This window comes from Hemiscyllium ocellatum, chromosome 7, assembly GCF_020745735.1.
Source record: "Hemiscyllium ocellatum isolate sHemOce1 chromosome 7, sHemOce1.pat.X.cur, whole genome shotgun sequence".
Taxonomy (NCBI): domain Eukaryota; kingdom Metazoa; phylum Chordata; class Chondrichthyes; order Orectolobiformes; family Hemiscylliidae; genus Hemiscyllium; species Hemiscyllium ocellatum.
Window position 1 is genome coordinate 55,874,423 of NC_083407.1, and position 24,450 is coordinate 55,898,872.

The 24,450-nt window shown below is 40.9% G+C and overlaps 1 protein-coding gene across 1 annotated transcript in view; it reads right to left on the bottom strand.

Moving 5' to 3' along the window:
• The window catches only part of LOC132817451 (polypeptide N-acetylgalactosaminyltransferase 5), a 71,878-nt gene that overhangs the window by 38,556 nt on the left and 8,872 nt on the right, over positions 1–24,450 (bottom strand). The window contains exons 2-3 of the mRNA XM_060827896.1: positions 14,405–14,571; positions 6,349–6,468 (exon numbers count right to left, since the gene is read on the bottom strand). Coding sequence (XP_060683879.1) covers positions 6,349–6,468; positions 14,405–14,571 — 287 coding nt within the window. The remainder of the gene's footprint in view (positions 1–6,348; positions 6,469–14,404; positions 14,572–24,450) is intronic.

Genomic DNA, 24,450 nt, shown 5'->3' on the forward strand with positions numbered 1-24,450 from the left:
ACGATAACAGCACAGTACAGGCCCTCTGGCTCCCGACTTGCGCCGACCTGTGGAACCAGTATGAAGCCCATTGATTCTGTACTATTCCATTTTCATTCATTTGTTTTCATCCATTTGTTCTTTAAGTTGGCGAATCAATTGCTGTTGCAGGCAGTGCGTTCTATGCCCCTATTACTCTCTCAGTAAAGAAACTATCTCTAACATCTGTCCTATATTTATCACCACTCAATTAAAGCTATGTCCCTTCGTGCTAGCCATCATCATCCGAGGAAAAAGGTTCTCACTGTCCACCCTTTCTAATCCTCTGATTATCTTTTATGTCTCAATTAAGACACCTCTCAAACTTCTTCTCTCTAAAACAAACAGCCTCAAGTCTCTCTCAGCCTTTCCTCATAAGATTTTCCCTCCATATCAGGCAACATCCTAATAAATCTCTTCTGAACCCATTCCAAAGCTTCTACATTCTTTGTACAATGTGGTGACCAGAACTCCAAGTGTGGCTGTACCAGAGCTTTGTACAGGTGCAGCATTACCCCGTGGCTCTGAAACTCAATCCCTCCACCAATAAAAGCTAACACACCATATACCTTCTTAAAAATCCACCAACCTGGGTGGCAAATTTCAGGGATCTATGTACATGGACACTGCTCATCTATACTACCAAGAATCTTACCACTAGCCCAGTACCCTTCATTCCTGTTGCTCCATCCAAAGTGAAGTGAATCACCTCACACTTTTCCACATTAAACTCCATTTGCCACCTCTCAGCCCAGCTCTGCAGCTTAACTATGTCCCTCTGTAAACTGCAACATCCTTCTACACTATCCACAACTCCACTAACTTTAGCGTCATCTGCAAATTTACTAACCCATCCTTCTACACCCTTATCCAGGTCATTTATAAAAATGACAAGCAGCAGTGGCCCCAAAACAGATCATTGCGGTACATCACTAGTAACTGAACTCCAGAATGAACATTTCCCATCAACCACCACCCTCTGTCTTCTTTCAGCTAGCCAAATTCAGATCCAAACCACTAAATCACCCTCAATCCCATGCCCTGTATTTTGTGCATTAGCCTACCGGGGGGATCTTTATCAAATGCCTTACTAAAATCCATATATACCACATCAACCGCTTTGCCCTTATTCACCTGTTTGGTCATCATCTTAAATAACTGAATAAGGTTTGTGAGGCACGACCTACCCTTCACAAAACAGTGTTGACTATCCTTAATCAAACATCTCTAGATGTTTATAAATCCCATCTCTTATAACCTTTTCCAACATCCACAACCAAAATAAGGCTCACTGGTCTATAATTACCAGAGTTGTCTTTACTCTCCTTCTTGAACAAGGGGATAACATTTACTATCCTCCAGTCTTCTGGCACTATTCCTGTACACAATGACGACATAAAGATCAAAGTTAAAGGCTCTGCAATCTCCTCCCTGGCTTCCCAGAAAATCCTAGGGAATCCATCCGACCCAGGCAACTGATCTATTTTCACACTTTCCAGACTTGCTAACATCTCCTCCTTGTGAACCTCAATCCCATCTAGTCTATTGGCCTGTATCTCAGTATTCTTCTTGACAACATTGTCTTTTTACAGTGTGAATACTGATAAAAAATATTCATTTAGTGCTTCCCCTACCTCCTAGGTCTCCACGCGCAGCTTTCACTACTATCCTTGATTGGTCCTAATCTTTCTCTGGGTCATTCTTTTATTCCTGATATGCCTGTAGAAAACAGGGTTTTCCTTGATCCTACCTGCCAATGACTTCTCATGTCCTCTCTGGGCTCTTCTTGTCTCTCTCTTTACGTCTTTCCTGGCTAACTTGTAACTCTCAAGAGGCCTAACTGAACCCTCACATCTCATCCTAACATAAGCCTTCCTCTTCCTCTTGACAAGAAGTTCAACTTCTTTCATAAACCATGGCGCTCATGCTTGGCCACTTCCTCCCTACTTGACAGGTACGTACTTATCAAGGACGCGCAGTATTCTCTGCTATAGAAAGTGGTTAAGGTAAAAACATTGAATATTTTCAAGAAAGTGGTAGGTATAGTTTTTAGGGCTAAAAGAATCAAAGCATATGGGGAGAAGGAAGTCAAATACTACCTTGATATCAAGCGCAGTCATCCTCAGTTGCCATTGAGTTCAGTCATTTTGTACATGTTTTGACTAAGGATCTGAGTTGGATGATCAGCTATGATCATATTGAATGGTGCTGGAGGCTCAAATGGCTGAATGGCCTAAACCTGATCCTGTTTTCTGTATTTCTATATAGTTCTAAGTTAAGATTATACATGGTTTGGAGGAGAACCTCCAGGTGATGGTGTTCCAATGTATCTAATTCTCTTGTCCTTCAATCTGGTAGAGGTCATGGATTTGGAAGATGCTGTCTAAGAAGCCTTGGTGCATTACTACAGTGCATCTTGTAAATATCATGTACTGCTATCACTACACATCAGTGGTGGAGGCAGTGAATGACAGAGGTGTCAGATGCATTGTACTTGGTCAACAGGCTTTGAGGAGTCACGAAATAAGTTACTTGCCACAGAGTTGAACCTCTGAACTGCTGTTTTGGCCACAGTATTTATTTGGCTGGTCCAGTTCAGTTTTTCATCAATGGTAAGTTCTTGGATGTTGATATTAGGAGATAACAGCTTTGCTATCACTCCGGAACATTAAGAGGCAATATCTGGGTTCTCTCTTATTGAAGATTGTCATTGTCTGTCATTTTTATGACACAAATGTTATTAGCCACTCCACTCTGAGCTTGAATATTGTCCATGTCTTTCTACATCTGAACATGGACTGTTTAATATGCAGTCACAAATTGTGCAAAATATTGTGATATCATCAGCCAATGTCTCACTTTGGGTCATATGGTGGAGGAAATGTCATTAATGAAGCAGCTGACAAGAATTGGACTAGAATGCTATCCTGAGAACTTGCTGCAGCGAATACCTACCCCTTAATGGTATGCTTTCCAACAACCACAACCATCTTTGTACTTGTTATAATTAAAACCAGTAGACAGATATCCTCCTGATTTCCATTCAAACTAGTTTTGATTGGGCTCCTTCGAGGTCAAATGTTATCTTGATGTCAAGGGTAGTCGCCCTCACTTCCCCTCGAATTCAGTCCTGTTGTACATGTTTTGACTAAGATTGAAATGAAATCAGGAGCTGAGTGGGCCTGGCAGAATCAAAGCTGAGAGTTGTTGAGCAGATTATTGTTTGCATTGTTGACAACTCCTCCCACTATTTTGCAGACTGATGCGGTGATAATTGGCCAGGTTGGATAGGTCCTGTTTTTTCACGAACAGGAGATCCTTGAGCAATTTTCCACATTGCTGGGTAGATGCTAGCATTGTACATGTATTAGGTTGAGGGTGCAGTTGGTTTTGGAGCATTCAATTTTATAGACGGAGCATTGACAGGTTTTATAGCCTTTGCAACATCATGTATCTTCAGCTATTCGTCCATATCACCTGGAGTGAACCAAATTGACTGAAGACTTGCATCTGTGATGCTGGAAGTGGATCATCCATTTGAATTGAGTTGAATTAGGTTTATTGTCACACGCACTCAAATGAGTACAGTGAAAAGTTTATAAGTCACCACATAGAGTACTGTTTTAGTAAAAGTTACCTTGATACAATTCTTTGTTGCAGAATAGAGAAATGAAGAAAAAAGTTATATTATAGCGAGACACAATATGACCATAGGTCAGAAAAAAACAAGAAACAAATTTAAAAGACAAATATCACAGTCTCTCCCCAAAGGCTCTCCGCAGGAGACCATGGTGCCTCTATATGGTCTGACCGCCGGCTGTCACCATGCTATTGCACCAGGCCACTACCCATGCACTGCATGGGGCTGCTGGTCGCAGGCATCCCTGCTCTAGCTGCTAGCCCTTTGTGTCTCTGCTTGGGCTGCTGGTAACACTTCCCTGGCATCCCTGCTCTAGGAGAAAGTGAAGACTGCAGATGCTGGAGATCAGAGCTGAAAAATGTGTTGCTGGAAAAGCACAGCAGGTCAGACAGCATCCAAGGAGCAGGAGAATCGACGTTCCGGGCATAAGCTCTAGGCCACCAGCATCCCCACTCTGGCTGCTGGTCACTGCATCCCCACTTCGGGCTGCTGATGGCCGGTATCCCTGCTCCAGCCACTAACCCCTGGTGTCTCCCCCAACCTCTGACTCTGCTTTGGAGGCTGAAAGTCAGAGGCTGGGGTTGGATATCAAAGGCCAAGAAAGGGGATGAGAGAGAAAGAAAAAGAAGCTGAAGAATTTATGTAAATTATTTGGATGAGAACATAGGAGGTATAAAGTTAAAAATCACACACCAGGTTATAGTCCAACAGGTTTATTTGGAAGAACTAGCTTTCACAGCACTGCTCCTTCATCAGGTAGCTTTGGAAGAGGATTGTAATACACAAAATTTATAGCAAAAGATTACTGTGTCATGCAACTAAAAAGATATATTGAACAAACCTAGATTGCTGTTTAGTCTTTCATCTTAACAGAAAGACTTAACAGCAAACTAGGTATCTTCAATATATCATTTTAGTTGCAAGACACTGTAATCTTTTGCTCTAAACACCTCTACATCATAGGATGTATAGTTAAAGTTTGCAGATGACACCAAAATTGTAGTAGACAGTGTAGAAGGTTATCTCAGAATACAACGGGATCTTGATCAGATGGCCCAATGGGCCAAAGAGTGGCAGATGGCGTTTAATTTAGATAAATGTGAGGTGCTGCATGTTGGAAAGGCAAATCAGGGCAGGATTTATATACTTAATGGTAAGGTCTTGGGGAGTGTTGCTGGATAAAGAGACCTTGAAGTGCAGGTTCATAGTTCCTTGAAAGTGGAGTTGCAGGTAGATAGGATAGTGAAGGCAGCTTTTGGTCTGCTTTCCTTTATTGGTCAGACCATCGGGTATAGGAGGTCATGTTGCAGCTGTACAGGACATTGGTTAGGTCACTTTTGGAATACTGTGTGCAATTCTGGTCTCCCTCCTTTCAGAAGGATATTGCGAAACTTGAAAGGGTTCAGAAAAGACCTACAAAGATGTTGCCAGGGTTGACCTTACAGAGGTTTATAAAATCAAAACAGGCATGAATAAGGTAAACAGACAAGGTCTTTTCTCTGGGGTGTGGGAGTCCAGTACTAGAAGGCATAGGTTTAGGGTGAGAGGGGAAATATTTAAAAGGGACCTAAGGGGTAAATTTTTCACGCAAAGGGTAGTGTGTATATAGAATGTGGTTCCATAACACGATCAGTTGTTTTAGTGCTTTTGGTTTAAAGGATTTTCATAATTTTGTACTGTAAACTTGGAATAAAAGCAAAGGAGTCATGTAAGCTATGCTGACAGTACACCAGGCCACTGAGCAAAGGTTTACACTGTGGTACTGAAAAGAAGGTATTAAATGTTAACACCTGTAGACAATGATAAATGTTTCCGAGTCTGCAATGAGAGGGCTAAATTGAAAACTCAAAAATTGTTGTGAGAATCAAGGAATAAATAGTTATGTTGGAACCTGTTCCTTTGACTCTAAGATGAAAAGCAGTGGTTATTAGATATAGTTGACCATATTTCAGCATGCATACAGGGTTGAAGCCGTTTCATGGTGCCATGGAGTGGACGATAGAGAATGCTATTTTGAGATCAGAATACAGGATTATCTAAATTTCTGGAGATATCATGGACTGAAGGTTGTTGTAATTTTGATCTTGATTGATCTGCAGATAATTGAGGGAAATGAACAAGACAGATGTTGGCCTAACCTGCACCTTAAAAAGAGAAACTACTGTCTCTACTGTTCACTACATGGAACGTGGGTGGGTGTTCACACTCACTTTGTAAACCACATTCATGGTAAAGTGAAACAAAGCTGGAATGTTTACCGAGTTGGAGATTGAAAGAAAATCCTGAGGGAATCCTGAGGAAATCGCTCAATATGTAAGATTGTATTCAAAAATGAAAATAACAGAAGCAAAACCCTCGGGGTGTTGAAAAAAATCATCGTGAATTGGTTCCAGGAGAAGTGATCATTTCCACAAGAGACTGAGTAACATAACAAAACTGAAAATTTTCAGTTGTAGAAGAGTTGTAGAAAACTTCATTTGGTTGTTTAAAATGTTTGATGCCTATAAACTAAAAAAAAGCAATTAGTTTATGGTATATTGTCATTAGTAAATTTAACATCAGAAATTAATTTTAAACACAAAATCTTGACATTTATCATTTCAGTAGTTCAATCGAATCTCTTTACCTCCTTGAAGCATAAGACAAATGACAGAAATAAAACAAATTAGAGAAAAATAATCATATCATACCTGTAGCAACAGCTGCACCTACAAGTCTGGCTCGTATTAAACCATGACGTTCGTGTAGGTGAATAACACGAACTTTTGGGAATTGTGACATGTATTTATCTAAATTTTCTTTCAGATATTCTATATAAGAGAAAAGCAAAATGTGTTGGTTAGTTGATTTCTCAATGAAATAATTAGATAATATTTTTGCATTTGGACATGAAAAAACATCCAATTTTACTTATAATCTTTCTTATTTCAGATGCAGAAAGAACTTGGGTAGAAGTACTCTCATGAAATAAATGAGGAAATTAAGAAAGAAAAGATGATAATTCATCTGCCATATTTGATTAGACAGTGTGGAAACAGGCCCTTTGGCCCAACCAGTCCACACCGACCCTCTGAAGAGTAACTCACCCAGACCCATTTCCCTCTGACTAATGCACCTAGCACTATGGGCAATTTAGCATGGTCAATTCACTTGACCTGCACATCTTTGGACTGTGGGAGGAAACCAGAACACCCAGAGGAAACCCACATTGACATGGGGAGAATGTGCAAACTCCACACAGACATTCACTTAAAGCTGGAATTGAACCTGGGACCATGGTACTGTGAGCCAGCAGTGCTAACCACTGAGCTACTGTGCCAGCCCATCAACTGATAATTTAAGTGATTTAGTTTCTCATTAAAAATATAATATTCTGAGTTATTATTCATTGCATTACCTGGAATTTTAAAAATAATTTCAGTATTATTTCTAATTAATTAAAAAATACTCATTTATTTTTACACTTTGATTGCAAAATATCAATCAAGGGTGTGACTTCATTGGAATTGCTGGATGGGTAGTTCAAATTGGTTCCACTGTGATTCCACTGTATCATAGTGGAGCAGAAAAATGCCAATGAGAATCAGGATGACTCAATTCAAGGGAAGATATTGGAGGTAATTCCTGGGCAACCCATGTAATTTTGTGTCAATCTTTACAAATAACTGGATTAGTGGTGCTGGAAGAGCACAGCAGTTCAGGCAGCATCCGAGGAGCAGTAAAATCGACGTTTTGGGCATAAACCAAATCATCCGCCAACATTTCTGCCACCTCCAACAAACCCCACCACCTGGGATATATTTCCCTCCCCACCCTTTTCCGCCTTCCGCAAAGACCGTTCCCTCTGTGACTACTTGGTCAGATCCATGCCCCCCCTTCAACCCACCCTCCCATCCCAGCACCTTCCCCTGACACCGCAGGAATTGCAAAACCTGCATCCACACCTCCTCCCTCACCTCCACCCAAGGCCCTAAAGGAGCCTTCCACATCCATCAAAGTTTACCTGCACATCCACCAATATCATTTATTGTATCCGTTGCTCCCGATGTGGTCTCCTCTACATTGGGGAGACTGGACGCCTCCTCACAGAACGCTTTAGGAAACATCTCCGGGACACCCGCACCAATCAACCACACCGCCCCGTGGCCCAACATTTCAACTCCCCCTCCCACTCTGCTGAGGACATGGAGGTCCTGGGCCTCCTTCACTGCCGCTCCCTCATCACCAGACGCCTGGAGGAAGAACGCCTCAGCTTCTGCCTCGGAACACTTCAACCCTAGGGCATCAATGTGGACTTCAACAGTTTCCTCATTTCCCCTTCCCCCACCTAACCGCAGTTCCAAACTTCCAGCTCAGCACTGTCCCCATAACTTGTCCTACCTGCCTATCTTCTTTTCCACCTATTCACTCCACCCCCCCGACCTATCACCTTCATCCCCTCCCCCACTCACCTATTGTACTCTATGCTATTTTTTCCCCACGCCCACCCTCCTCTCACTTATCTCTCCACGCCTCAGGCTTTCTGCCTGTATTCCTGATGAAGGGCTTTTGTCCGAAACATCGATTTTTCTGCTCCTCGGATGCTGCCTGAACTGCTGTGCTCTTCCAGTACCACTAATCCAGAATCTGGTTTCCAACATCTGCAGTCATTGTTTTTACCTTTACAAATAACTGACAGGAATTCCTAGGGGCAGCAGGAAAGATTCTGGACCAAACAAAGACAGGGTCTGAATACCTTCATAATGAGGATAAATAGGAGATTTTATTCTATTTTGCCTGGAAAAGTCCTCCTTGGCAGAATGGTCAATAATTGAGGTAGGTACATTGAAGGCATAGAATACCAAATGTAACAGACTATGCTTTGCATTTGGATAGGTTCTGGTCATCTATTACTGGTAGAAATAAGCCTTCTTCACTGTATATACACTGGTACAGTTGAACTATTTAATTCATTACTTCAAAGCCCTATCCACATCCATAGATATATGATACTCAAAGACCTGGTATCACCATGACTCAGGTAGACCCTGTTCCATCGGCACAACTTCCTCCTTCTCCATACTACTGGCAATGTCCTGTGAATTCAAACCTTTTTCTCCCACGCCAATCTCTGAGCTAAGTATTCACCTCCTTAGTCTTGTAGTCCCTGTGCCAATTTTTTCATGGTTCAGGTAGTAATCCAGAGATTATGATGTTTTTGGTTGCGCATTTTAATTTAGCCCCAGCTGCTCATATTCCTTTAGCAGAACCTGTTTCCTCTTTCAAGCTATATCATTAGGTACCTATGTAGACCATGACAACTGATCTTTCCCCTACCACTCCAAGTTTTTCTGCAGCCCAGATGAGATATTCTGAATCAGGCAGGCAACACAGACCCTGGGATTCTCAATCCTGGCCACAGAGTCCAGTGTCTAGTCCCCTAACAATGTTACCGTGATTACAACTTCATTTGTCCTTAGTGAAGATTCACAAAGAAATTGAGCAGTGGGACCAAGTAGATAACTCTACCAAAGAACTGACAGAGGCATGATGGACTAAATGGTATCTTTCTGTACTGTTTTATAGTTATATTTGTAAACAGCCTGAATATTAATAAATGTGTCATGTATATGTATTATTAAGTACTTCCCCAGAAAATATTATCTTTACAACATCAGCAAGAGGCTAATTTTTGAATATACAGCGCAATCCACCAGCAACTAACATGCTTTGACCTATTCATTGTATTTTTAAATTACTGATGCACCTTTTGTCTTGCAGTATTAATAAAAAAACTCTTTGAAAAGAGGTCACAGATATCTTTGATGACTATTCAAAATGAATTGGGTACACAACCAAAACACATCTTTGAGTAAAGTTCAACAATGAGAACTGTACTATATTCTCCCAACTCTGTAGTATCTTGATGTGTACCCATTATATGTCTCAGCCTCATTAGTGCTTTACAGCTTTAACTCTTAACAGCAAAATGAAAACTTTTATTTTCCAAGTAAGACCTTCTTTAAGCAATTTTTAAAATCCTGACTTAAGTGAAGTTGCTATTTAAAACAAAAAATACAAATGGTCTTTGAAATTTAAAAGTAGCTTTTCTATTAGAAAATAAGTCAGAGAAACATTGATAATCAATCTATAATTTTTAACAAAAGCAGATTCAACTTAATTTTAAACGATTTAGGAGTTTTGCATTCCACTCCAAGGTCTCTGATTTATGAATGCACCCTCATACAGGGTGTAGTTTTAAAGATCCGACAGATAACCACGTCCTATGCTTACAAATGACTCCTTTATATTATTCTGTAATGTGTTCCACCTTGCATACAAATCCTCTTGCAAATAGACTCAAGAATGGAACTCATTCACAACCCGGAAACTGCCTGTTACACTCATATTTGAGAAGTGGCTACATATACAGATAGTTTAAGATATTCCAAATGAAAGATTTATTAAAGTTCTTCAGTGTGGAAGAAAATTTTATGGATATTAATGGGATGAACAATTCAAGTATTTTTAGCAAGGAGTTCACCTCAGCTATTGAGACTATACCGTTCAACATCCTTGAGCTGAAAGTGCAAAATTTTCTAGTCCTAATGCTTACAATCATGATACCTGATTTCTGCTGGATGCAAGTAAAGACAGCAACAGCCTAATAGTCTACTAGTTCAATGAATAAATGCGTATATGAAGAAACAGTTGTGTTTGGCTATTAAAAGAAGACATTTTGAAAATTTTGTTAAAGTCGATGCAAATAAATGACATTTACAGGTCACTGAAACACAACTAGAAATCACAGAAAATAGTAATTATATTTCTTCAACGAATTACCTAAAAAGCGTACCCAGATTAAATTTGCTAGTTATGTCTCAATTTCTGTTTAAAACACAGCCTAAAAGATTTTTAACTTTTCTTACATATGATTTGTTCCCAAAGCAAAATCTGGTGATGTAAAATTAATGTCACTATTACACAACCAAATCTGATTTCGAAAATAACATTTTACCTTTCTCTATACTGTATACACATTGATATTGTGACTTCAGTCCAATGAATGTTAACAATGAGCATTTTGTGAGGGGATCAAAATCCACTTAGCAGCAAAATTCTTTGTGATAATAATAATTGTGCTGTATCATACCTTTACCTAGTATTTACTAACAGAATTTTGACGATGAATATACAATTACAAAGTAAAGTCCTGCCGAATCCAATTTTGATTGCTGCTTAGTTGGAGCAGCAGCATGAGAAAAATGAAGTGAACCTGAATGAATGGTGGTGGTGGAGCTTCCTGATGAAAGCTTGAGGGACAAGGCACAGCTCAAGTTCAGTTGGACCAGCAGTGGGAGCGGAGCGAACCTCACTGAATCCAGATGCAGAGTGTCCGAGATGATCTACTTTTTGTCATTTGCATATATGATTTGGATGCGAGCAGAAGAGGTACATTTAGTAAGTTTGCAGATGACACCAAAATTGGAGGTGCAGTGGACAGCAAAGAGGGTTACCTCAGATTACAACAGGATCTGGACCAGATGGACCAATGGGCTGACAAGTGGCAGATGGAGCTTAATTCAGATAAATGTGAGGTGCTGCATTTTGGGAAAGCAAATCTTAGCAGGACTTATACACTTAATGGTAAGGTCCTAGTGAGTGTTGCTGAACAAAGAGACTTTGGAGTGCAGGTTCATAGTTCCTTGAAAGTGGATTCACATGTAGATAGGATAGTGAAGAAGGCATTTGGTATGCTTTCCTTTATTGGTCAGAGTATTGAATACAGGAGTTGGGAGGTCATGTTGTGGCTGTACAGGACATTGGTTAGGCCGCTGTTGGAATATTGCATGCAATTCTGGTCTCCTTCCTATTGGAAATATGTTGTGAAACTTGAAAAGGTTAAGAAAAGATCTACAAGGATGTTGCCAGGGTTGGAGGATCTGAGCTACAGGGAGAGGCTGAACAGGCAGGGGCTGTTTTCCCTGGAGCGTCGGAGGCTGAGGGGTGACCTTATAGAGGTTTACAAAATTTTGAGGGGCATGGATAGGGTAAATAGACAAAGTATTTTCCCTGGGGTCGGGGAGTCCAGAACTAGTGGGCATAGGTTTAGGGTGAGAGGGGAAAGATATAAAAGAGACCTAAGGGGCAACTTTTTCACGCAGATGGTGGTACGTGTATGGAATAAGCTGCCAGAGGATGTGGTGGAGGCTGGTACAATTGCAACATTTAAGAGGCATTTGGATGGGTATATGAATAGGAAGGGTTTGGAGAGATATGGGCCAGGTGCTGGCAGGTGGGACTAGATTGGGTTGGGATATCTGATCGGTGTGGACGTTTGGACTGAAGGGTCTGTTTCCATGCGGTACATCTCTATGTCTCTATATCAAGAGAAAGTGACATAGGACACAGAATTGGCTGTTTAGTAACCCAGCTTTCGGGGCTGAGACATAGGCGAGGAGAACAGAGTGTAAAGTCCTTCTTTTTGTGACTTGTAGTTTGCTGGGCATAAAGAGAGAGAGAGATAGCGAGAAATCTGATTTGGTGAGTGGTAAGGTTGAGTAATCGGTTCCTCGTTTATTGTTTGTAGTTGGTAAAGATCCCAATGATTGGAAACCTTGGCCCCGTGGAATGTTCCTCCTGCAATATGTGGGAAATCAGTGACACTTCCAGTGTCCATGGCAACTATTTATGCAGGAAGTTTGTTCAGCTCCAACTCCCGATTGACTGCATGGAGAGGCTGGAGTTGTGGATGGACTCACTATGGAGCACCCATGATGTTGAGGACATCATTGATGCCATGTTTAGAGAGCCAATCACAGCACAAGTGAGGAAAAGTGTTGGGTGACCACCAGGAAGACGAATAGGCATGGGAAGGCAATGCAGGAATCCCCTTTGACCATCCCCCGCTTAAACAGATATATCACGTTGAATACTATTGGGGATGGGGGGGGAATGGCCTTGCAAGGGAAAGCACCAACTGCTAAGTTTGTCACACAATGGTTGGCTCTGCTATAAGGGAGGAAAAGATTAGGACAGCTTTTGTGATAGGGAATCGACTGTAAGGGGAACTGATAACTGTGGCCATAAACGAGACTTTTGACTGCTTTGCAACCTCCCTGGTGCAAGAGTCAGGGATGGCTCAGAGCAACTACAGGGCAATCTGAAGGGGGAGAATGAACAGCCAGCAGTCCTACTACATGTTAGTACCAACAACGTGGGTTAAAAAAAAAGGAACTGCAATAGAAATTTGGAGACTTAAGATAGCAGATTAAAGAGGAAGGTTACTAAGGTTGTAATATTCAGATTATTTCCAGTGCCGCATGTTATTAAGTAAAGGAGTAGGAAGATAGTTCAGATGAAGGTGTGGCTAAAGGGATGGTGTAAGAGGTAGGGCTTAAGAATTTTGGATCTCTGAGATAGTTTCTGGGGTAGATGGGATCTGTATAAGCTGTACAGGTTACCCTTGAACCAAAATGTGTCCAATAACCTTGCTGGGAGATTTGCTCTTGTTGTTGGGGAGGTAAATGGGGTACAGAGTAAATGGAAAGTCAGGAACATGTTCAACCAGGTATATAAGAAATTTACATAATGAACAGTAGGTCCCTTGGGAGTGCTGACAAACCAAGGGAACTTGGTGTGCAAGACCACAGATCCCTGAAGGTGTCAGTACGCTAGACAAATGGGAGGCTTGCCTTCATGAGCTGGCCTGTAGAATATAAGAGCAAGCAACTTTATAAAACATAGGTGAGACCACAGATAGAATAATATGTGCAGTTCTGGTCACCACACTATCAGGAGGACGTGACTGCACTGGAGAAGATGCAGAGGAGATTTATCAGTATGCTACCTGGGATGGAAAGGCTCAGATATGAAAAGAGCCTGGTTCATTTTCACTGGAAAAGAGGAGGCTGAGGGGGTATTTGATTGAGGTATAAAATTATAAGAAGTATAACCAGGATAGATCATGAGAATCTTTTCCCCATGACAGACATGTCTCAGGCCAGAAGGCAAAAGTTTAAGATGAGATGTAAATAGTTTAAAGGGGATCAGAGAAAATATTTGTACTACGTTGGCTGAAAAAATATGAATGTGCTGCCTGAGAGGGTGGTGGAGGCAGGCACTCTCATAACATTTAAGAGGCATCTAGACAAACACTTATGTCAGGGCATAGTAGCTATGGACCAAGTGAAGGTAAATGAGATTAATGCAGTTTGTTGTTTGTTAGTCAGCACAGACATGGTGGGCTGAAGGGACTGTTACTATGCTGCATGACTCTATCACTCTAAGACAATTCACACTCAAACTAGTCTGTCAAAGGCATTTGCTGGGTATTTCCTTGGCAATTATCCAAATTGGTTGCAGTAATTTCAGTGAAAGTTTGGATGAACTGCCAGTCATTAAACTGATTAACTTTTGGAGACTGATCAGGAGAACTGCTCAAGGAAATTCTTCACAAAAAAAATGCAATTCCTTAAGTTTACTTTTAAAACAGCAGGACTGCTACTAATTGAAGCAGCATAACCCCTACATAAAACATGGACAGTTCAGTGTTACACAGCAAATAGAAACATTCCAGGAGACCTCAGTTGTCACAGAAAAATATTCTTATAATTCAGAAACTGACATTCACAAGTAGAAGTGTTTTATTTAGGTTTCAGAATGACTAATTCTTTCAATTTCGCGCCCATTTTAAGGTAATGATATCCAGGAATCGTTTGAGGAATGTATGCTTCAGTAACACTGACTGAAATAGTCCTTTCTTACCTTTGGTGCTAAAGTCATCCACAAGGATAATCTCTTTAATGAGATGAACAGGGGATCTGTTGAAGATGCTGTGAACTGACCTCAGAAGGGTGGACCACACTTCATCCACGAAGCACATGATGATGCTGGTTGTTGGTAGGTTGTTGTGAACTACTTGGTTGGAACACCTGGAACAAATACATCCAAGCAGTATAAAGTTTAAACAGTGGAGTTATGGCATGTGCATAGTTGTTTAGATGCAAAGGAGTTCGACCAATTCTTGATTCTTCTCTAAATCCAAAAGTTTTCTTCAAATGAGAGAACTGAACCTGTTTCACACCATAAGTATGTATGCTGCATATAGACCAGATCCATGTAATCTCTGAAATTAGTATATATCACTGAAAGGAAGTAGAGAACAATTTTCCAAACTATTCTGGATCTTTGTATGAAATATTCCTTTCCAGGAGTTTACATGATTTCAGGAAGGGAGTGCACTTCTAGTAATACAAAGAACATGATAATTATATGGGAGGAGCTGGAAGAACCAGTTTATATTCTGCTGTCTGTCATTTTTACAGGCCTGTAAACTGCGCAGCCTCAATTTATCCAATTTTCACTCCAATTACATTGCAGTACAGTATTTAGTTCATTAGACTTTTATCTTGCCCATTCCCTTCAATAAAACAAAGTAAAACCTTTCTTCATTTAATTTCTCAGATGTAGTTCTTTGTGTTAGAAGTTTAGTCATCAACTACAACAATTTCCACTGAAGTTTTTTTTAGATTACTTACAGTGTGGAAACAGGCCCTTCGGCCCAACAAGTCCACACCGACCCGCCGAAGCGCAACCCACCCATACCCCTACATATACCCCTTACCTAACACTACGGGCAATTTAGCATGGCCAATTCACCTGACCCGCACATCTTTGGACTGTGGGAGGAAACCGGAGCACCCGGAGGAAACCCACGCAGACACGGGGAGAACGTGCAAACTCCACACAGTCAGTCGCCTGAGGCGGGAATTGAACCCAGGTCCCTGGCGCTGTGAGGCAGCAGTGCTAACCACTGTGCCACCGTGCCGCCCTCTGTGCCACCGTGCCGCCCAAAGTGACGAGTAGCTAACCCGAGGGCCAGAATAGCAGTTGATACTGCTAGAGGGGAATATGTATCTAGATTACTTACAGCGTGGAAACAGGTCTTTCAGCCCAACAAGTCCACACCGACCCGCAACCATTCTCCGACATTTCCCCCTTCAGCTAACAGAGTCGCCAGAGGCGGGAATTGAACCCAGGTCTCTGGCACTGTACAGCAGCAGTGCTAACCACTGTGCCACCATGCCGCCCACTATGTGCCACCATGCCGCCCACTATAGTGATAGAAGTAGTGTAAGCAATATTAACCTAGGACACCTCAGAGAGTTATAGAGATGGAGTGCAGCTCATCCATACTGACCAGATATCCTAAATAAATCAAGTCCCATTTGCCAATATTTGGCTCATATCCCTCTGAACCCTTCCTATTCAAATATCCATCCAGATGCCTTTTAAATGTTATACCAGCCTCCACCACTTCCTCTGGCAGCTCATTCCATACACAGACCGCCCTCTGCATGAAAAAATGACCCTTAGGTCCCTTCTAAATCTTTCCCCTATCATCTTAAACCTACGCCCTCTAGTTTTGGATTCCCTCAACCAAGGGAAAAGACCTTGTCTACTTACCCTATCCATGCCCCTCATGATTTTATAAACATCTTTAAAGTCACCCCTCAGCCTCTGATGCTCCAGGGAAAATAGCCCCAGCCTATTCAGCCTCTCCCTATAGCTCAAACCTTCCAACCCTGGCAACTTCCTTGTAATTTTTTTCTGAACCCTTTCAACTTTCACAACATCCTTCTGATAGCAGGGAGACCAGAATTGCACACAATATTCCAAAAGTGACCTAACCAATGTCTTATACAGCTGCAATAAGACTTCCCAACTCCTATACTCAATGCATTGACCAATAAAGGCAAGCATACTAAACGCCTTCTTCACCATCCTGTCTACCTACAACTCTACTTTCAAGCTACTATGAACTTGCACTCCAAGGGATCTTTGTTCAGCAACACTCCCCAGGACCTTATCATTAAATGTACAAGTCCTGCCCTGATCTGCCTTTCCAAAATGCTTCACCTCACATTTATCTAAATTTAATTCCATCTGCCACTCCTCAGCCCATTGGTCCATCTGATCAAGATCCTGTTGCACATTGAGGTAACCTTCTTTGCTGACCATACACACCTCCAATTTTGGTGTCATTTTGGTGATGAAAAGCAATCCCTGTGGCACACTACTAGTCCTAGGCCTCCAGTCTGAAAAGCACCACCACCCTCTGTCTTCAAACCAGTTCTGTATTCACATGGCTAGATTTCACTGTATTACATATGATCTAATCTTGCTAACCAGTCTACCATGAGGAACCTTGTCAAACCCCTTACTGAAGTCCATATAGATCACATCCACCGCTCTGCCTTTATCAATCTTCTTTGTTACTTCTGACTTGTATTATTTTTACATGAAATAATATTTATCTTTGGAAATGTTCCTCTTATGACTGGAAAGCTTGTTTAACATTAATGAAAAATTACAATCATTGACGTTCCTTAACTCTTTTTGATCACGTGATGTTCAAATATGGATAGGAAATTGATTTGGAACCTGTTAATCACCTTGAATAATACATTCCAAGTTGATTTTCTCCATAATTGTGCAAGTAATCTCCAATCTCTTTAAGTGATTTACTTCATGAAACTGAGCCAATTGGCTTCCAGGCTTGCTGGTGCCATTTACTACGCATGTTGTTACATGCAGCACGGTTCTCTTCCCTAAGGGAACTACCTAACTAAAATAATTTGGAATATCAAGCTACAAAACCTAGCTTCTCCTACCTGAATTAATGTATTAAAGATGTCTTGCAAATTATACCAATGAGGGCTACCAATTCTGGAAAATTAAATAGATACAATAGACTGTGGCAAACTATAATAATATCATGTAGACTTTGTGTGTTACATACTGTTCTGATTTACAGTTGGGTTGTTTTAGTGGGAGAACTTGACTTATGGAGGTACATGTAGAGTTGGTTGAGGTTTGGAGTGTGTAATGCATTTCTGTCTATATTAAATCAAACAAGTTCAGCATTTCTTGAGATTTTCTAAAGAAACTGTGTCTGCAGAGATTTCAATAGAATTGTGTTGGATTTACTCTTGAACCAACGTTTATTTTTATTGAGTTCCTGTGACTAACTTTAGTATATCGTGAGAATAATGTGATTTTTGCAAAAATCAATGAGAAATCTGAATTGATCAAATATGGTTACTGAGCAGAAACATCTGACTTCAACACTTTTGTAAATGCGAGAAGATTGCATTGTTTAATAAAACAACAATGCAAATAATCTTTGACCTGGTTTTTATCAGAAATGACTCCATTGGAAGCTTATGGAGAGATAGTGATGGTGGTTGCAGAATGGGAGGTGAGAGGTATGGTTCATGCAGAAAAAAAAGGTGGATCTTAAGAGGATCCCAACACCAAAATTACCCTAGTCGGATAGAATGGCTGTTTGGACATTTGGTGGCCAAAGGCATGGATAGATGAGTGGAATAGCAGCATGGAGATAGTAGGTGGACAATAGATGTTTGAAATGAGGAACTGAATTCAAATAGTATGAAAAAGGGTGTTGGGAATGTTCTTGGGATTTATAAAATCTTAATTGAATATGCTAGCTTATAATGATATAAAAGAGGTTCTATCATCGTCTGTCTTTTCTTGTGTTCATTCTTTACCTGAATGGCTACAGTGATTCATCAATCTTTTAGCTGGGATCAGAAGTCCCACTGAAAAATTGTAAAAATGTCAGTTGCTGAAGGCCTCACTGGCAGTGACAATATACACAGCATTGACAATGATCAGAGGCATAAAATGTGGCACTGGAAAAGCACGGCAGGTCAAACAGCATCCGAGGAGCAGGAGAGATGACATTTCGGGAATAAGCCTTTCATCAGGAATGTGGAGGAGAAGGGGGCTGAGAGATAAATAGGAGGGTGAGGGTGAGGTTGAGGGGAAGGCAGCTGGGAAGGCGATAGGTGGATGCAGGTGGGGGTGATTGTGATAACTCGGTGGGGAGGTGGAGCGGATAGGTGAGAAGGAAGATGGACAGGTAGGACAAGGGCAGTGCCAAGTTGGAGGGTTGGATCTGGGATGAGGTAGGGGAAGGGGAGGTTTGGAAACTGTGAAGTTGATGTTGGTGTGGGTGGTTGAAGGGTCCCAAGGCCGAAGATGAGGCATTCTTCCTCTAGTTGATGGTTGGCTTGGATTCAGCAGTAGAGGAAGCCATCTGCCTATCCACTACATCCTCCCCACCGACCTATCACTATTACCCCCGACCTGCATCCACCTATCACCTTCCCAGCTATCTTACCCCCAACCCTATACCCCCATTTATCTCTCAGCCCCTTTACATTCCTGATGAAGGGCTTTTGCCCAAAACGTACAGGTTCCTGCTCCTCAGATGCTGCCTGATCTGCTGCGCCTCTCCAGCGCCACACTTTTCAACTCAGACTCTCCAGCATCTGCAGTCCTCGCCTTCTCCTCATTGACAATGATCAGAATATCTGGGTAAATGTTGCAGTAAAGATACTAATTTCACCTCAAATATTTTCCATGTGTTTACTAATGTGAAGCATTCCATTGTTAATTGTAGCACATGTGAACAAAGAAATACTCCAGTATTTAACTCTGGCCATGTGCCTTAACTCAGTGCCCAGTGCCCCAGTGTTTTTGCATGGCATACCATTTAATTGATGTGAAATTACACTGAGTAAATTTTATATGCAGTTTCTTCAACTTTCTATTAAAACAAATGTAAATTAAAACAACAGATTTATGCCATTCACTATAGTAGCAAAGGAATTTCATGTAATAACTGGTGTTCATTCTCTAATTATTTGCATAGTATAATTAAAAAATCCTTCTGGCATTTCTAATTCAGTGGAGTGTAAAGTTAAATGTATATTTTCAGTGAGCCAAAATAATTTTGGAACTTGTTTTAAATCGTCCAGATTCAAAAGGTGATATATAAATGCAAGTCTGTGTTATTTTGTATTAAATTTAAATCCCAGTACTGAAAGCATTGCATAGAGCGTCTTCTTTCCCTCACTTCAGCCATGAAAACAGTTCTAAACTTTGATTTGGAATAGTTACTTATGTTAAACGTCTTGCAGCCACATGGTGAAGGAGAATAGCAGAACTCAATCCTTACTCAGTTTTAGATTTTTTCATAAAGTGAGGCATTATAATAATGGGGAATCTGACTGTATGGCTTCCACCAATGTCAAGAAATGTCTCTTTATAAATCTTTGAGTAAACTTAAACATAATTAAATTCAGTAACAGAGAAGGAGACAAAAATGCAGGTAACTCCTGACAAGTACAATTACATGGGATACAAGGCAAAATGTGAAGAAAATTTATCTAATTAAAATAATGTTTTAGGACTAATGATGCACACTAGCCCCTAAGGTACCTACTGGTCAAAAAAAGATTTCAAACATTCAGGTGAACACCGCATGGTCCCTCACCAAGGAACCTTGATGCAGATGTAAACAAAAAAGAGGGCCAGGTAGTTAAGGTAGTCAAGGCCCCAAGGGATCCTTCCATATCCGCCACAAGTTCACCTGCACCTCCACACACATCATCTATTGCATCCGCTGCACCCGATGTGGCCTCCTCTACATTGGGAAGATGGGTCGCCTACTTGCGGAACGCTTCAGAGAACACCTCTGGGACGCCCGGACCAACCAACCCAACCACCCCGTGGCTCAACACTTTAACTCTCCCTCCCACTCCACCGAGGACATGCAGGTCCTTGGACTCCTCCATCGGCAGAACATAACAACACGACGGCTGGAGGAGGAGCGCCTCATCTTCCGCCTGGGAACCCTCCAAACACAAGGAATGAACTCAGATTTCTCCAGTTTCCTCATTTCCCCTCCCCCCACCTTGTCTCAGTCGGTTCCCTCAACTCAGCACCGCCCTCCTAACCTGCAATCTTCTTCCTGACCTCTCCGCCCCCACCCCACTCCAACCTATCACCCTCACCTTGACCTCCTTCCACCTATCACATCTCCATCGCCCCTCCCCCAAGTCCCTCCTCCCTACCTTTTATCTTAGCCTGCCTGGCACATTCTCCTCATTCCTGATGAAGGGCTCTGGCCCGAAACGTCGAATTTCCTGTTCCTTGGATGCTGCCTAACCTGCTGTGCTTTAACCAACAACACATTTTCAGCTCTAGTTAAGATGAATGACTATCTCAAAGACCTGTTGCCTGGACCTGCTTATTGGCACTTCAGTCAGGCCTTGAAACACAATCATAATCAGGTCCAAAATATTACTGTAACCCCTCCTGCACCATTTAGTCACAAGCCAGGAATTTGGACTGAGGTATAAGCAAAATCTAAGTTAGGGTAGGAATGGATCAGATGACAAGGAATCCATATGGTTGGTGGTCAGTAATAAGGGAAAAAACAACACAAAAATAATAGCTCTGATGAACAATCATCTAGACTCCATGGATGCTGCCTGATCTGTTGTGATCTCCAGCATTTGTTGTTTTCAGTACAGATTCCAGCTTCTGCAGCAATTTGCTCCTACAAAAATAGCTGGAAAGATGCGTTGGAAAAGGGATACAAACAATTTAGACAGATAGTAATAGGTTAAGTGAGTAAAATATTGACAAATGGAGTATAATTTAGAAAAATGTGAATTTATTTGTGGTGAAGAAGGCATTTGGCAGAAGTTTGGATGCCATATTGCAGCTGTAGAGGACATTGGTGAGGCCACTATTAGAATATTGTGTACAAGTCTGGTCGCCCTTCTGGAGGATGTTGTGAAACCTGAGAGGGTGCAGAAAAGATTTACAGGGATGATGCCAGGATTGAGGGCTTGAGTTATAGGCAGAGGCTTAATAGGCTGGGTCCTTTTTTCTCTGGAGCATTGGAGGCTGAGGGGTGACCATACAGAGGTTTATAAAATCATTAGGGGCATGGATAGGATGAAATACCAAGGTCCTTTCCCTGGGGTAGGGGAGTCCAAAACTAGAGGTCATAGGTTTAAGATAAGAGGGGAAAGATTTAAAAGGGACCTGAGGGGCAACTTTTTCATGCAGAGGGTGGTGTGTGTATAGAATGAGCTGTCAGAGGACATGGTGGAGGCAGGTACAATTACAAATTTTGAAAGGCATCTGGATGGATATATGAATAGGAATGGCTTAGAGAGATATGGGCCAAATGCTGGCAAATGGAATTAGGTCAGACTGAGATGTCAGGTCAGAATGGTCCAGTTGGAGCAGAGGGTCTGTTTCTGTGCTGTATGACCCTTATGACTCTATTCAAAATGCAATTTTGGAGATCACTTTGTAAACCATCCTAGATTAGTTCTGTGTCACAGTCGCAAACATTTAAATTCTTTGTTTTTACTTCCACTCTGACATCTCTGCTCTTGGCCAACTACACTGCCCCACTGAAGATCAATATTGAACTTAAGAACAGCACCTTATCTTTTGATTCAGCACTTTTAAGTTTTCTGGACAAGAAATTGATTTTAACAATTTCAAATCAAAATCATTGTCCCTAATTTTTCAGAAGCAGTTAATGATGATTGTTCTGATATTCCTATTTACCTCTCCCACAACCCTTTTTTCACAAGTATTTTCTATTTTTCATAACTCACAGAAAATATCCAGAATTTTCCAATTTTACTTTGCATTTCAATCATCTGCAGTAATTTGCTCTTTTATCAATGATTAGTAATGTGTTCAGAAAAAAAAACAATCAAATGAAAATCTGACTAAATCTACAAGGAAACATTATCCATCTACTCTCTCCACACATATTGAGTGTTCCAAGTACTTTGCTCTGAAATTATGCAAGAAGTTCAGTTGAAAGCTGGAAATTCTTAAATGCTGAATACACACATTAGGAGCATCAGTTTGAAAACAGAAAAATCCTAGGTACAAATTTCATTTCTACCTCACTCCATCCCGTCCACTGCAAGAGGCAGTTTGAACAAAGAATTATTTCTATCTATAACATGAATCTGCCATTCTTTAATCAGTCCTCCAAACCTACCAATTGCCCTTTATATTTTTAAAAACAACTCCAGTAGATGTAATGGCTGTCCATTTCAATCTTTCCACAGCATTTTACTGCAGAGAGTTAGAAGGAGTACAGTGGGATGGAACAAGGTTGAAGGATGAGATAATAGTAACTTTACATTTATTCCCTACAAAAGCACTAATCTCTAATCATAGAACATAGAACAGTACAGTACAGGAACAGGCCCTTCAGCCCAAGATGTGCTGAACATGGCACCAAATAAAACAAATCCCTTCTGCCTGCCCTTGGTCCATATCCTTCCATTCCTTGCATATCCATGTGCTTATCTAAGAGTCCCTAAATGTCCTTATCGTATCTGCCTCTACCACCATCCCTGGCAGCATGTTCCAGACTCCTACTACTCATGGCCTTTCATACTTTCTCCATCATTCAATAAAATAATGGCTACTCCGACTGCCTTCTGAACTCCACTTTTCTGTCTGAACCCCACAATCCTTGACTCACTTGTGTAACAGATGTTTATTTAACTCAACCTTGAATAAATTTAAAGAACCAGCCTTCGTAACTTTTTGGGGAAGAAAATTTCACACTCTCACAAGTTGTAGAGAATAAAATTCTCGTCTTATTTTTAAATAAATTCTTCAGCACAGGAGTGAGTCAAATGGCCATAGATATAAGAACAGAAGTGCACCATTTGGCCCATTGAGTCTGTCCTGCTATTCAATTAGATCATTCTCCAAACTGCTTCTAAAACAATGCTTTTTTTTAAAAAAAAGGAGACCAAAATTGTATGTAGTACTTCAGATGTGAACTCACCATTACCCTTTTGAGCTGCAGTAAAACGTTTGTACGCTTATATGTCATTCCGTTTGCAAGTAAGGTTGGCTTCTTAATCTTTTGCCAGAATTGCACACTCATTTGCTGCATGATACATGGACCAGGTCCTTCACATCCTGCTGTATCACCAAGTTTTGTTATCTTTTTCTATTTAAAAATTATATAGCTTTTCAATTCTTCCTGCCAAAATGCACAATTCTATATTTACTGACATATATGCTCCATCTGCCAAATTTTTGCTTGCTTATTTAATTTATAATCTCTTTCCAGACTTTCTAACTCTTCTTTACGACTTATTTTCTGACCTATTTTTGTGCCATTTGCAATTTTAACAATTCTTGATATGGATTGTAAGTAATTGAGGTCTTGGTATTGATCTCTGTGGCACTCCACTAATTGACAGATTGCCATCTCACAATAAAACATTTATTGCTACTATGTGTTTTCTCATGGCAAACCAATAATTTAACCTTGCTAACCTCTAGATCATGTGGTCTTTTCTTGTGCAGGGACTTTTGATTTGGCTACTTATCAAATGCCATTGGAAATTCAAGTTCATTACATTAACAAGTCCGCCTTTATCCACCTGAGATGTTGCTTTATCTAAAGCTCTAATAAGAACATAAGACATGGGGAGCATGAATAGATCATTCAACACCTCAAGCCTGTCGAGACATTATATAAGGTCATGTCTGATTTGTCCCAGACTCCGACCTCTCTTTTGCATCAGCTGCTCAGAGCTTTCAACTCCCCGATATTTCAAATATCCATCTATCTCTCTTTAAATATATTCAGTAACCTATCCTCTAAAAATCTCTGCTGTAGAGAATTCCAGGTATTTTCTGGGAGAAGAAATTTATTTGCACCACACAAATGACAGGCAATGACCAGCTCCAGTAAGAGGCAATCCAACCACCAACCCTTGACATTCAATGCATGGTGTTACCATCACTGAATCTACAAACTATCAACTCCTTTGAGGTTACCATTATTCAAAATATCAATTACAAAAACATAGTGGCCACAACAGCAGGTCAGAGACTAGGAATACTGCAACAAGTAATTCATATCCTGA